At 35.7% G+C, this 15,787-nt stretch overlaps 2 protein-coding genes across 2 annotated transcripts; both read right to left on the bottom strand.

Moving 5' to 3' along the window:
- Nucleotides 1-26: 26 nt before the first annotated feature.
- On the bottom strand, nt 27-4,196 carry LOC116189502 (carotenoid 9,10(9',10')-cleavage dioxygenase 1-like). Its single transcript, XM_031519189.1, has 14 exons — nt 3,894-4,196; nt 3,718-3,788; nt 3,594-3,608; nt 3,367-3,480; nt 2,923-3,020; nt 2,749-2,811; nt 2,531-2,641; nt 2,262-2,446; nt 1,945-2,083; nt 1,694-1,811; nt 1,505-1,606; nt 807-1,058; nt 601-712; nt 27-299 (listed from the first exon to the last, which is right to left on the bottom strand). Exons 1-14 carry the CDS (start codon nt 4,137-4,139, stop codon nt 270-272), a joined length of 1,656 nt encoding a protein of 551 aa, XP_031375049.1. The 5' UTR covers nt 4,140-4,196; the 3' UTR covers nt 27-269.
- A 7,236-nt stretch (nt 4,197-11,432) lies between these two features.
- On the bottom strand, nt 11,433-15,246 carry LOC116189459 (carotenoid 9,10(9',10')-cleavage dioxygenase 1-like). Its single transcript, XM_031519129.1, has 14 exons — nt 14,943-15,246; nt 14,767-14,837; nt 14,643-14,657; nt 14,418-14,529; nt 13,972-14,071; nt 13,798-13,860; nt 13,580-13,690; nt 13,311-13,495; nt 12,996-13,134; nt 12,745-12,862; nt 12,556-12,657; nt 12,212-12,463; nt 12,006-12,117; nt 11,433-11,704 (listed from the first exon to the last, which is right to left on the bottom strand). The coding sequence occupies exons 1-14, from the start codon at nt 15,186-15,188 to the stop codon at nt 11,675-11,677; spliced, it is 1,656 nt and encodes a 551-aa protein (XP_031374989.1). The 5' UTR covers nt 15,189-15,246; the 3' UTR covers nt 11,433-11,674.
- Between the last annotated feature and the right edge of the window lie 541 nt (nt 15,247-15,787).

Raw genomic sequence — 15,787 nt, 5'->3', positions numbered from 1 at the left:
CTCCACAAAAACATAAAGAGAAATAATTAAAGAAAAAAGGTTTGCATATATATATTAGAAGAGAAAGATACAACGCTAAGGTACTTTTAACACATGCTTTTACAAGTTATATATCAATGGCACACACTACCTGGTGCTAACAACATATAATACAATGCACAGCTACATCAACAAGAGGGAAATCGTCTTCGTGGAAGGTGGGTAAGAAAATAGAACATATTCAACACGAGAGATCGACTTTGAACACGCCCTTGCACACGAGCAGCAGATCAAAGTTTTGCTTGCTCTAAAAGTTGTTCCTGTTACAGAAGATGGTCTAGTTTTTTAGCAAACATTAAGACAGCAAACTAGAATAGATGGAATTATGAAATGATAGATCGCATATAACTTTTTCCTGATGGGAGACTTTGAAGAACTGCGTATGAGGCGAACAGAGATTAATGGCCCTAATCTTTTAAAGGATAATCCTTTGCGTCAACTAAAGGATCGAGTGAAAATAGTAAACACCAGTAAGGATAGCATGAAAATAGTGAAAGCAATACTGACAGCAGAAAGGAGTTCATTGAAAGCAAATACCAGAAGTATTAAATTTGTTCGTACCTCAGTCACAAACAATGCATGGAACCCATATGGAACCCTACTTGGCAAATCTACCACAGCAACGGGATCAGCTGACATTGTTTTTGCATCAATTACGTTTACATATGATTTTCTGCAAAGTCAAAAGAAGTTCGGATACTCATTATATACTCTTCCAGGTGACTGGCTCTCTCAATAACTAGGCCCGCAAGGTATAGAGAAATTACCCGGTTTTCTCATCATGCACAAAGAATAATAAGTATCCATCATCTTCTACGAGAGCAATGCCATCCTCTTGAGGGACAAAAACGGCTTCCGAACTAAATCTACCTTCTCCCAATTTGAAGATCCCTTTAACATTCCCTCCAACTTCAATCTTGTCTTTTCCTTCCACTGGTTCGGCATGTAGATCAAACTTTACAATCCTAGTAATCTTTGCAATGCTGTCGATGACTGTCCCATAGACATATCTCTGTTTCCTGAATATCAAAGAAATTCATACAATGAGATAAAATTGGAATGACAAAGAACAAGGAAAACAAGGTTGCAGTTGATCGGAAGGACTGATCTACGAAGAAAATGATAATGATATTACAGAAAATACAATACATACGACCATCGGCTCACACTTACAAGCATGTAGTACCTCTAAGAAGTTTGCTAGACTAGGCAATCTTACGCTAGAATGGCTGAGTTTTTATATTAATGCCAAAGTTCTCGATTTAGAATATAACTTGGACTTAGACAACCCCGTGTGATGATCAAATCCAAAAAAACTGTTTCAGGATGACATATCGATATCACCATAAAAGCCGACATGGATTCTTCTAGAGGTCTAGATTAACGATCAAATATCAATGCAGTAAAGCTACTAGAATATGATCAATAATAGTCATGAATGGCCAAGAAAGCATTGGGACGGCACCTGCCAGTGTAGGTCTCGTTTATCCTGGGGAACTCAACGGCAGATTCGGATAACTTCTTTTGCGATGCTAGACCTGTTTTCATGTTGAATCTCATCTCGTACCTGATACAAAAGAAGAGTAATGTTATCAGTCCCTACTCTAGCAAATGGAAAGCTTAGCTAACATGGAATAATAATCGGTGCCCGTACAGTTCAGTTTGGTAATGCTTGACTTTTTCGTTGATAGAGTTATTAAGCATTTCTAGATCTGGATCCTGAATACGGCATGTGATGAGAACAACTTCATCTTCCTCCTCCCATGCATTGGCTAGTAAAGTCAAGGAATTTTGTCAAACAGAAATTAGAAGAAATGAACAAATCTGTATTTCAATTTTATCAAAAGTGGGTATAAGAAAGCTTTCTTTGGAGTAAATATAAAAAGGAGAGTGTAAATGATGAACCATTGTGAAATATGAAGCAATTTGGAAGCTCGAACCATCTGATCTGGAGCTCGTTCTTTGCATAACGTGGGAGTACGCCAAACCGTGCTTTCTTTGTAGCATCAAAAGCGTAGGCCAGCTTATTTTCTTTCACCATTGACTGAAAAAGATATAAATATTAATATATCTTGTTCTTGTCTTGAAACTTAAATAGTGTGTAAATCTTTTGATTCTTCTCCCACAGTCCCAACTCATGTTCTTCCCTCTTCATTTCATCTTTGAAGTTCAAATATACATGTAAGTCTCACGAAATTGCTTGCAAAATAAGGTAGCCATACCTTGGGCCTGAAACATAACGGAAGATCCATGAAAATGGCATAATTCTCAGTGATGGCAAAGTCATGCATCAAGACGGACTCTGGTATAGTAATCGGTACCGGATCATGCATGAAACCTTCCTTCGAAATGACACGGTACGTGACATATGGGGGCGTCTTTGCACGACCGAAAGTAAACATTTCACCTGCGCTAAAGGCCTTATGCATCAAAACTTTGTTCTAACCATGATAATGTTCACGCTTAAAACGTTTGATGAGAAATATATTACCTGTTACTGGGTCAACTTTGGGATGTGCACTGAAAGCATGCACCAGTCTCTTGTCGTAATCCATCATCCCGAGAGTTTCCAGGTCTCCATCTTCCAAAACCTTAAGAGCATCTGCACGATGTCCCGATAGAGGAAAATTTACTTCCCATCGATCCGTTAGTTGTACTTTTAGGAACTCATCTATTAGCGGGGAAATGTAAGGGAACGGAATTCCTTACAAGGTTTATCAAGCTCTTGCAAAGCCAGAAGTTTCCCATGGTGATATACCAGAGCAGTGTTAGCTGCGAAAGATATTGTATCATATCATATAGCTATTAAATTGGGCAAATCGGGATGATAGTGTAAAAACTCTTTCTTGATGGTGCTTGACATGAAAAATTCCGAACACCTACCTTTCCCAGTTCCATACGAAACATCTAAGACTTTCAGTTTCGCTCTCAATATTTGCAACTTGATCATAAGCAACCCAAACAACCCCTTGAGGTCTCCTGTCCGCAGAAGGGGCATTGCTATGAGGACTCTGAACCAGCAAGTCGGCTATTGAAGTTTATTCCAATATCACGGAAACACCAATTTTGGTTCTCATCCTAATTAGGCTTCAGAGGCTCAGATTATGCTATTAACGGGGGAAGGCGAATAGGAAAAGCTGCAAATTATAAAGTTAATTGAGATATATCAAAGCTCTAAACCACAATCGACCCGTGAAGCCACGGAGGGAGAGCTTTTATACGATATGATTTCTTAACAAATTCATGACGATCCATAAGTACGAGTTCCAAAAGCTGACCAGCTATATATCCAACACGGGGCCCCTTGTTCTTCTCTTTGTCACACATACCTTTACAAATTTAGCACCCCCAAAGAACTCCTCCTGCTTAAGTTTCGATGTCTTCGCAAAGCGGGATACGTAAGTTGCCTTCCCCTTCTTGATGCGAAGTCCGTGAATCATCCTGCAGTCACAAATAAAATCCAGAGTGTTAATTCAATGTGTGCAAGCAATTTATGAAATAGATGTAGTAGCTTCTCGGTACAGCATTGGATCGCAAAAGCAGGGGATACAAACCCATCTCCATCAAACCTGCATCAGGCAGCAGCAAAGGATCAATGAAGGTTTTACCCTTTTCACAAAAAAAGGGGAAAATCTTAAATCGTCAAGTGGGTAAGTTCAGTTCAAAAATCATCTATACCAATGGTAGCCGGCCACAGGGGCGAACTTGGCGTTGGGACCGACCCTCACAAATTCTCCATTCAAGCACTCCTGCAGCAACAACGACAACAACGTAAAAAAGGTCCCCTTTTTGCTGCCATCATAGAGAAATCCCAAGAAAAGATAAGGAAGTCGGGTTTTTGATGAAAGACTTACAGGGAGGTGGCCTGTGATGGGGAGGTCCGTGACTGGAGGAGTCTCGGTAGGAACCGGGCCGAAGTTACCGGAGAGATAGTGAAGGGGCCGGGGAGGGCCGTACATGAGCTTCACTATGAGCTCCTCGATGTAGTCAATGGCCTTCGAAGTGAAGCCTTTGCTCGGCTTCGGGTTCAATGCCACTATCCCCGGAATCGCTCTTCCGTCGTGGCTCAGCTTCTTCTCCTCCTCCACCTCTCCCGCCATTGATGCTTTGTCTCTGCGTGTCTCTCTCCCCCCTCCCTCCTATCTTTCCAGGATTGTATTATAAGAGGTTTCGCTACTTTTATATGGTTTTCATATATGTATGTAACAACTACATGAAAGACATACCATCTGATTTTATATATCATAATTGATAATGGAAGTATCATATATTTTCTTATCATTCATAATATTATGGTAAATTACACTGATTGTCCAAAAAATTTTACAAATATTTTAATATGGTACAAAAAATATTTTTGCTACTTAATAATATAAAATATTTTAAAATTATTTCAATATATTACAAACCGTCATCTCGCTATTGTCATATGTGTTTGCAAAATGGCCAGGCGACAAGTTTCCTGATGGGCCCCATGAGTCGACTGCTTGAACTGGAGATGAACCAGAAAGAGGAAAGGTCGGGGAAGGGAGAACTCGGGCGAAGACACATGGGCAGGCCAACGGTAATAATTGGGTGAAGCAAAGAGAAAAACAAAAAATAATTTTCAAACAATTGGGACCCATAAAAAAAACGTTGACAGGGAGCTTTGTCTTTACCCCGTTAGAATAAAGTAGAGTAAAAACATTTTTTATTCCTAAACTGATCCAATTTTTATTTTGTTATGCTAGACTCATCGGTGTCCATATATATAATCAAAAAAAGAATATGCATGTAACTTATGGTTGAGTGGTTCATATAGATTTCACAAATCACAATGTGAAAAATAACATACAAGGTCTTCTATTATAATGTTGAATAAAATAACAAATAATCATTTTTTGTGTATACACCAGTTCCCAACAATAATTACAATATATAAAGGCAAATTCCAAATCATAAAACCTCTATACTATTTGTATAAATCGATATACAATTAACTGTCCTTTAACATTTAATTAAATGAATTTTTACTCTATTTTAATTTTATTTGATTCAACAAGTTATAAATATGTCTATATTATTTGTATGAAAATTAAGTGCCTTCTTGAAAAAGTAGAAATCTTCTTAATACTTTTACAAGAACTCTTTGAGATACGGTATTTTTATTTCAAATACATTGCACTAAATATCCTATAAATAGTTGATGTGAATATTTATTTTATACATATCATCTATTTGTTTTAGTTTTTCCTGCCTTTTACTCCTGTTAGATATTTCTCTATACATATTATAGGCTGCTTTACTATATACATATATATATATATATATTATTTGCATTTTTTATCGGATTAGAGTAAGTATTTATTTACCAACATAATTTTCACTTCTTCATCTTTCACTCATAATTCATAGTTAATATATCTATTTGGTACAAGCCTTTATTTTCTATTTATATAAATTCCAACGACATCCATGAGTATTCGAGAAAAGACAACGACACCCTCTACTTTTAAAATGAACGCTTACTACCCCTGCCCTTACTGACATGGCAGGTTACAAGGCGCCACATGGACTAGTTTACTAACATGACATTTCACCAATAATTTTTTTTTCCAAAAGGAATCTAGAATTTATTTGTTAAAAGAAGAAAAATAGAGATGGCTCTCTCTGATGTGGACTGGGAGACCACTTCGCCGGTGTAATGAATTTTATGATAAATATCTACGCAAGGAAAGATCATTTTATTAAATTAAGGATAAATTGTACTGGTGGTTCAAAAAGTTTTACAAATATTTCAATATGGTATAAAAGTTTTTTTTGCTACTTGATAGTACAAAATATTTCAATGTTATTCAGTATAGTACAAACCGTCATCTCGCCATTGACGCCGTCAAACCGTTCTTTACAAGACTGTAAATTTTGCACCATCATGTAACTTACGTAAAACATTTTGTACTATTAAGTTACAACTTCAAAATATTTTGTACCATCATGTAACGTATCACAAAAACTGATTTTGCACCATCAGCGTTTGCTTCACGGCGTCAATAGCGAGACGGCGGTTTGTACTATATTGAAACAATTTTGAAACATTTTGTACCATCAAGTAACATATTTGTTTTTACCATATTGAAACATTTGTAAAACTTTTATGATCACCAGTGTAATTTACCCTTAAATCAATTAAAATTTTTAACTTAACTACTATCATCATTCCTTTAAAAATTTTACATGTCTTTTTGTATTTGAAAAATTGAGAGTACTTTCATTATATCTAAGCAAAGAAAGAAGAAAAATAGAGATGGCTCTCTCTGATGTGGTTTGGGAGACCACCTCGCCGATGTAATGAATTTTATGATAAATATCTACGCAAAGAAAGATCATTTTATTAAATCAATTAAAATTTTTAACTTAACTAATATCATCATTCCTTTAAAAATTTTACATGTCTTTTTGTATTTGAAAAATTGAGAGTACTTTCATTATATCTAAGCAAAGAAATAAGAAAAACAGAGATGACTCTCTCTGATGTGGTCTGGGAGACCACCTCGCCAATGTAATGAATTTTATGATAAATATCTATGCAAAGAAAGATCATTTTATTAAATCAATTAAAATTTTTAACTTAACTAATATCATCATTCCTTTAAAAATTTACATGTCTTTTTGTATTTGAAAAATTGAGAGTACTTTCATTATATCTAAGCAAAGAAAGAAGAAAAACAAAGATGGCTCTCTCTAATGTGGACTGGGAGACCACCTCGCCGGTGTAATGAATTTTATGATAAATATCTACGCAAAGAAAGATCATTTTATTAAATCAATTAAAAATTTTAACTTAACTAATATCATCATTCCTTTAAAAATTTTACATGTCTTTTTTTATTTGAAAAATTGAGAGTACTTTCGTTATATCTAAGCAAAGAAAGAAGAAAAACAGAGATGGCTCTCTCTGATGTGATCTGAGAGACCACCTCGCCGGTGTAATGAATTTTATGATAAATGTCTAAGCAAAGAAAGATCATTTTATTAAATCAATTAAAATTTTTAACTTCACTAATATCATCATTCCTTTAAAAATTCTACGTGTCTTTTTGTATTTGAAAAATTAAGAGTACTTTCATTATACTTGAGAATACTATAACCATTTCCATATATTATAAAATTTCTACTATCTTTATATTTAGCCAATGTACCATTTATTTTAGTTATCTCATATCGTACTTTATATGATAGGTTATGTTCATATTAATCAAGGTTCAATCAATAGATAAAATTTTTTGTCGGAAACTGTGGATATTCTGCCTAGTATTATCTAAATATCATGCCAAAATAGAGGTATTGGCCATTCATAATATTATGGTTTTCCTTTTAGAATGTGAGGAAATTTATAGGCTTGAAGAGTTAATTTAGATAAATATTAATGGTAAACGTATCATATATAGCAGAAACATAAAGTAATATGGATGGTGGATTTAATTTCTGCATGTCAATAGTAATTTGATTTAGTCATTAAGTAAAATTAACAAATCTATCGCATGTTCAATGTAAACGGAATATCATCAGAGAATAATTAATTAAAAACTATAAAATCAGTCATTTGTGTGTATGTTTAATAGCACTCCTTACGTGATGGGAAAAATATATATCATAGCACAACTTTTTATTTTTGTGTCAATTTTATTACAACCTTTTAAAATTTTATTATATTGTACAACGTTTAGGATGTAATATCAATTATGGTTTGACGTTAAATTTTTCATCAAAATTAAATAGACAGCCAATGTGGGGCACATGTAGATGAATAATGGGCCTAGACTCTTGCCAAATGCGGAATAACCCATATTCCGACCTGCCCGGTGCTCTTTTACCCACCTGACTCCCTCACTATCAATACTCGAAACTCATTCCCGCCTCTTCACATACATAGTTACTCCTTCTGAAAGCAACCAAGCCTTCAATATAATAATAAAAAAAATCACATATTGAACTTATTGCGGTTCATATAGTGAATAAGGGATGAAAAATTATTAGAAAGAAAAAGGGAAGCTCATACCTGTCAAATGAAATACAAACCTTAATTCGTTTTCTTCTATAGGAACAAAAGAGGCAGAAGTTTGAAGAGAGAGACTGGCAAGCTCGTGGGTGAAGAGAGGGAGAAAGAGTAAAGCGCTGAACCGAAGAGAAATTTGAGGTTGCAGTGAGGTGGGAGGTGTGTGAAGAAGCAACAATGAGATTCAAGTATTGATGGTGAGGGAGTCAAGTGGGTGAAAGGGCACCGAGCGGGTCGGAATATGAGTTATTTCACATGTGGTAAGAGTCTAGATCCACTATTCATCCTCGGGTGCGTCACATTATCTTATGTTTAATTTTTCATGAAAAATTTGACGTCATGCCATAATTGACCTTGCACTCTATATGATGTGCTATATATTGTAATTTTAAAAGGTTGTGATAAAATTGATATAAAAAGCAAAATGTTGTACTATGATTGACAGTACATTCTTAACGACGTGCTATATAGTATAATTTTAAAAAATTGTGATAAATTTACACAAAAGTAAAAAAGTTGTGCTATGATGTATTTTTCCTTATGTGATAGTAAGCCCGTCTATCTAACTATCAATTGCTATATTTTCTTCCTTTTGTTTTAGCGACATACCCATGGTTCTCTTTTTATTTTACCAAACAATGAGATAATTTTTTTTTTAATGAATATGTAATGATATCTATGTGCCTGGTCTCTCAATCACCAAACAGCGTAATAAGCATGTAGAACATTTTTATATGGTGAGGACTCAGGAGACTACCTCCGCAGATATAGAGGCAGTCAATGTCGCCCTCAATCGCCAGCCCTCAAATATGTGCTCCTGCGGTGCCTAACATTCTAACACGAAAGCAGAAATAATGGTGATAAGTGTCACTCAGCAAAAAAAAAAAAATGGTGATAAGTGTCTAATTATAAAAATATGGATATCGGTGAAATTCGATTTTTCTCTGTAGCATCCATTAATTTATAACGAAAATGAAAGTTGGACATCTAGTGGGGTTAAAGTGGTCTAGTGTAACTATACGTGCAACCCTGGAAAGTTTTTCTAGACTCTGGCTTTCCATTGCACAGGCATAAAAGTATATTGAAAAACACAAGACTCGACACAATCCGTCGGAATTTTTTTTCCATGGCTGATTCAATTAAAAGATAATATTTATTAAAAGATCGAATGAAGGTTCAAAGAAGAAATATACTAGGAGATATTCCATTATTATTTTTTGGTAGTAAGGTTTAACTTTATGGTAAATAATGGCAGTTATAGAATAAAGTTTTTCTTTAAATATAATAGATAAGAAGTAGAGGCAATTATAACATTTGTCTCTAAACTTCTTATTTTGAGACAAATACAATATATGCCTCTCATTTGGATTTTATTTGTTTCTAAAGCATCTAAAATTACTAGTTTAATAATTAATAAATTTATATCACAAGTATTTATAAAATATTAACTAAATTTAACAAAAATGCTAAAAATATAATTCTTTAAGTTGAAATCTCTAAATTTTAGGAATAATCTATTATTGTTTAGAAAATATGGATTCCAAAAATCAAAGTATCTTTTATAATTTTGATATTAAAATTTAAAACAGTCCTTTTAGATATATATATATATATATATAAAAGAATTTATTTGTCATCTTAATTTTGATTTAATTATTTTACTCATTTGACTTTGCTAATCTTATTTATAAAAATATAGAGATTCAGTATTTTTTATATAAATATTTCTCTTTGGCAAACATATAAAAAAGTATTTTAACAGTGCTAACTCAACTAATATTTTCTTTCTTCGATTATAAGGCATGCCCATTGGCCTAATACAAGAGAATAAAATCCTAATAACTAAAAAAGAGTCACAGATAGTTCTATGACGAATATCGAACATGGAATTTCTTTATTACAAGGCAAAAATGTGCATCACTGTGTTACATCGTCTTTGATAGAATTTAATATTTTTTTGTTGATAGTTAACATGAAGATTACTAAAGAGAAAATTTTAGCAATCATCATCAACGAATTAGTATTTTTCAAAACCAATATAAGTAATCAAATATTATAGAATTCGGTTACAGATGACAACCTCGTGCAACGGATGAAATGACTCTTTGCATGAAGGCCTGTCTAAAGGTCTGCAGAAGTTGAACATAAAGCAAGTCGAGAATATGGAAACCAACATAGCCATAGCCGAGATCGAAATGGCACTCAACATCCAGCTACACCCGTACTGGGAAACCGACCAGGCTGCTTCAAAGATGGCTTATGATAGTCATTAGCTATGGAACCCGTCTGGTGAATTACTAGTAATATTTCTTGTGGTTATGTGTAGATTACTTCAAAATAGATTACCACTATATAGATTAGTGGTTATCCCCATTATCGTATTTGGGATGGGTGGTTGGGCTTTTATTATTTTTTTAATTGGACGTCATCCTAGGATGGGGCCGAGATTGGCCACACTTTCTAAAGCCCTTGCTGAGGCCCGAGTGAACTGTCTAAACAAAGTTCAGGCCCATGCTTGTCAGAAATGCGGGGTTGTTTGGAAGTGGAGTTGAGTTAATTCCACTTCATTCCAACTATAAGTGTGTATATATATATATATATATATATATATATATATTTAATTGGGATTGCAATAATAAGGTGGATATGATGAAATAAAAAAAGTAATGATTGTATTATTGAATTAATGAAAAAATGTGGAAAAATATAATGAATAGTTGAGAAAATGTAATAATCATGTTGTTGAATTGTGAAAAAAAATAATGAATAGTTGAAAAAATTTAGTATTAAAAATTGAATTGAATGATAGTTAAGATAAAAAAATTGAAGAAAAAGAGAAAAGTAATAATTGTATTGTTAAATTGAAGATAAGTGAAGTTAAGTGGAGTAGAGTAAAAAAAAAAATTCAAAACCAAACAAAGCCAACTAGTTTTCACCTAAACTGTAGTCTCGGTAAAGTTTTATCACCTAAACTAACTTTTTGGAATATAAAGGCCACCTCAACTGTGATTAGGGTAAAACCTGCCCCCTCCACAATGAAAATTAACCGCAACCGGATGTAAGTCCCATTAGCCTCGGTTGCATCCATCCCCTTCGACCACCCTACCGTTGTTGGAGCTTGGAGGATGGAGCCGACGATGGTCTGGTGATGGCTGGGGGTGGTCCATCCAACAGTTCGGTTTAATTTTTATTAAGATACTAACAGAAGGGAATATATTTTCCATCAATCATAGGTGTGGAGGTAATATTTCGAAAAAATTATCGTTAAAATTTTCAAAAGCCCATACTTCAGTTCCGGGTTGGAATTTTTCTCATCTCTAATTTTTTTCCCCCTCCACAAAAACATAAAGAGAAATAATTAAAGAAAAAAGGTTTGCATATATATTAGAAGAGAAAGATACAATGCTAAGGTACTTTTAACACTTGCTTTTACAAGTTATATATCAATGGCACCCACTACCTGGTGCTAACAACATATAATACGATGCACAGCTACATCAACAAGAGGGAAATCGTCTTTCGTGGAAGGTGGGTAAGAAAATAGAGCATAGTCAACACGAGAGATCAACTTTGAACACGCCCTTGCACACGAGCAGCAGATCAAAGTTTTGCTTGCTCTAAAAGTTGTTCCTGTTACAGAAGATGGTCTAGTTTTTTAGCAAACATTAAGACAGCAAACTAGAATAGATGGAATTATGAAATGATTGATCGCATGTAACTTTTTCCTGATGGGAGACTTTGAAGAACCGCATATGAGGCGAACAGAGATTAATGGCCCTAATCGTTTAAAGGATCATCCTTTGCGTCAACTAAAGGATCGAGTGAAAATAGTAAACACCAGTAAGGATTGCGTGAAAATAGTGAACGCAATACTGACAGCAGAAAGGAGTTCATTGAAAGCAAATACCGGAAGTATTAAATTTGTTCGTACCTCGGTCACAAACAATGCATGGAACCCATATGGAACCCTACTCGGCAAATCTACCACAGCAACGGGATCAGCTGACATTGTTTTTGCATCAATTACGTTTACATATGATTTTCTGCAAAGTCAAAAGAAGTTCGGATACTCATTATATACTCTTCCAGGTGACTGGCTCTCTCAATAACTAGGCCCGCAAGGTATAGAGAAATTACCCGGTTTTCTCATCATGCACAAAGAATATCAAGTATCCATCATCTTCTTCGAGAGCAATGCCATCCTCTCGAGGGACAAAAACAGCTTCCGAACCGAATCTACCTTCTCCCAATTTGAAGATCCCTTTAACATTCCCTCCAACTTCAATCTTGTCTTTTCCTTCCACTGGTTCCGCATGTAGATCAAACTTTACGATCCCAGTAATCTTTGCAATGCTGTCGAAGACTGTCCCATAGACATATCTCTGTTTCCTGAATATCAAAGAAATTCATACAATGCAGTAAAGGTACTAGAATATGATCAATAATAGTCATGAATGGCCAAGAAAGCATCGGGGCGGCACCTGCCAGTGTAGGTATCGTTTATCCTGGGGAACTCAACGGCAGATCCGGATAACTTCTTTTGCGATGCTAGACCTGTTTTCATGTTGAATCTCATCTCGTACCTGATACGAAAGAAGAGTAATGTTATCAGTCCCTACTCTAGAAAATGGAAAGCTTAGCTAACATGGAATAATAATCGGTGCCCGTACAGTTCAGTTTGGTAATGCTTGACTTTTTCGTTGATAGAGTTATTAAGCATTTCTAGATCTGGATCCAGAACACGGCATGTGATGAGAACAACTTCATCTTCCTCCTCCCATGCATTGGCTAGTAAAGTCAAGGAATTTTGTCAAACAGAAATTAGAAGAAATGAACAAATCTGCATTTCAATTATATCAAAAGTAGGTATAAGAAAGCTTTCTTTGGAGTAAATATAAAAAGGAGAGTGTAAATGATGAACCATTGTGAAATATGAAGCAATTTGGAAGCTCGAACCATCTGATCTGGAGCTCGTTCTTTGCATAACGTGGAAGTACACCAAACCGTGCTTTCTTTGTAGCATCAAAAGCGAAGGCCAACTTATTTTCTTTCACCATTGACTGAAAAAGATATAAATATTAATATATCTTGTTCTTGTCTTGAAACTTAAAGTGTGTAAATCTTTTGATTCTTCTCCCACAGTCCCAACTCATGTTCTTCCCTCTTCATTTCATCTTTGAAGTACAAATATACATGTAAGTCTCATGAAATTGCTTGCAAAATAAGGTAGCCATACCTTGGGCCTGAAACATAACGGAAGATCCATGAAAATGGCATAATTCTCAGTGATGGCAAAGTCATGCATCAAGATGGACTCTGGTATAGTAATCGGTACCGGGTCATGCATGAAACCATCCTTCGAAATGACACGGTACGTGACATATGGGGGCGTCTGTGCATGACCGAAAGTAAACATTTCACCTGCGCTAAAGGCCTTATGCATCAAAACTTTGTTCTAACCATGATAATGTTCACGCTTAAAACGTTTGATGAGATATATATTACCTGTTACCGGGTCAACTTTGGGATGTGCACTGAAAGCATGCACCAGTCTCTTGTCGTAATCCATCATCCCAAGAGTTTCCAGGTCTCCATCTTCCAAAACCTTAAGAGCATCTGCACGATGTCCCGATAGAGGAAAATTTACTTCCCATCGATCCGTTAGTTGTACTTTTAGGAACTCATCTATTAGCGGGGAAATGTAAGGGAACAGAATTCCTTACAAGGTTTATCAAGCTCTTGCAAAGCCAGAAGTTTCCCATGGTGATATACCAGAGCAGTGTTAGCTGCGAAAGATATTGTATCATATCATATAGCTATTAAATTGGACAAATCGGGATGATAGTGTAAAAACTCTTTCTTGATGGTGCTTGACATGAAAAATTCCGAACACCTACCTGTCCCAGTTCCATACGAAACATCTAAGACTTTCAGTTTCGCTCTCAATATTTGCAACTTGATCATAAGCAACCCAAACAACCCCTTGAGGTCTCCTATCTGCAGAAGGGGCATTGCTATGAGGACTCTGAACCAGCAAGTCGGCTATTGAAGTTTATTCCAATATCACGGAAACACCAATTTTGGTTCTCATCCTAATTAGGCTTCAGAGGCTCAGATTATGCTATTAACGGGGGAAGGCGAATAGGAAAAGCTGCAAATTATAAAGTTAATTGAGATATATCAAAGCTCTAAACCACATTCGACCTGTGAAGCCACGGAGGGAGAGCTTTTATACGATATGATTTATTAACGAATTCATGACGATCCATAAGTACGAGTTCCAAAAGCTGACCAGCTATATATCCAACACGGGGCCCCTTGTTCTTCTCTTGGTCACACATACCTTTACAAATTTAGCACCCCCAAAGAACTCCTCCTGCTTAAGTTTCGATGTCTTCGCAAAGCGGGATACGTAAGTTGCCTTCCCCTTCTTGATGCGAAGTCCGTGAATCATCCTGCAGTCACAAATAAAATCCAGAGTGTTAATTCAATGTGTGCAAGCAATTTATGAAATAGATGTAGTAGCTTCTCGGTACAGCATTGGATCGCAAAAGCAGGGGATACAAACCCATCTCCATCAAACCTGCATCAGGCAGCAGCAAAGGATCAATGAAGGTTTTACCCTTTTCACAAAAAAAGGGGAAAATCTTAAATCGTCAAGTGGGTAAGTTCAGTTCAAAAATCATCTATACCAATGGTAGCCGGCCACAGGGGCGAACTTGGCGTTGGGACCGACCCTCACAAATTCTCCATTCAAGCATTCCTGCAGCAACAACGACAACAACGTAAAAAACGTCCCCCTTTTGCCGCCATCATAGAGAAATCCCAAGAAAAGATAAGGAAGTCGGGTTTTTGATGAAAGACTTACAGGGAGGTGGCCTGTGATGGGGAGGTCCGTGACTGGAGGAGTCTCTGTAGGAACCGGGCCGAAGTTACCGGAGAGATAGTGAAGGGGCCGGGGAGGGCCGTACATGAGCTTCACTATGAGCTCCTCGATGTAGTCAATGGCCTTCGAAGTGAAGCCTTTGCTCGGCTTCGGGTTCAACGCCGCTATCCCCGGAATCGCTCTTCCGACGTGGCTCAGCTTCTTCTCCTCCTCCACCTCTCCCGCCATTGTTGCTTTGTCTCTGCGTGTCTCTCTCCCCCCTCCCTCCTATCTTTTCAGGATTGTATTATAGAGGTTTCGCTACTTTTATATGGTTTTCATATATGTATGTAATAACTACATGAAAGACATACCATCTGATTTTATATATTATAATTGATAATGGAAGCATCATATGGTAAATTACACTGGTGATCTACAAAATTTTACAAATATTTTAATATGGTACAAAATATTTTTTTTGCTACTTGATAGTACAAAATGTTTCAAAGTTATTTTAGTATAGTACAAAATGTTTCAAAGTTATCTCGCTATTGAAGCCGTCAAATCGACACTGATGGTACAAAATCGAATTTTGTGAGACATTACATGATGGTGTAAAAAATTTTGAAGTTGTAACTTAATAGTACAAAATGTTTTACTTAAGTTACATGATGGTGCAAAATTTACAGATCTTGTAAAGGACGGCTTGACGGCGTCAATGGTGAGATGACGGTTTGTACTATACTGAAATAACTTTGAAACATTTTGTACCATCAAATAGCAAAAAAACTTTTTATATCTTATTAAAATATTTATAAAATTTTTTAGACTATCAGTGTAATATA

This window comes from Punica granatum, chromosome 8 (genome assembly GCF_007655135.1).
Source record: "Punica granatum isolate Tunisia-2019 chromosome 8, ASM765513v2, whole genome shotgun sequence".
NCBI classification, from domain to species: domain Eukaryota; kingdom Viridiplantae; phylum Streptophyta; class Magnoliopsida; order Myrtales; family Lythraceae; genus Punica; species Punica granatum.
Note: the sequence above shows the minus strand (reverse complement) of the source record. Positions and strands in the feature narration are given on the sequence as shown.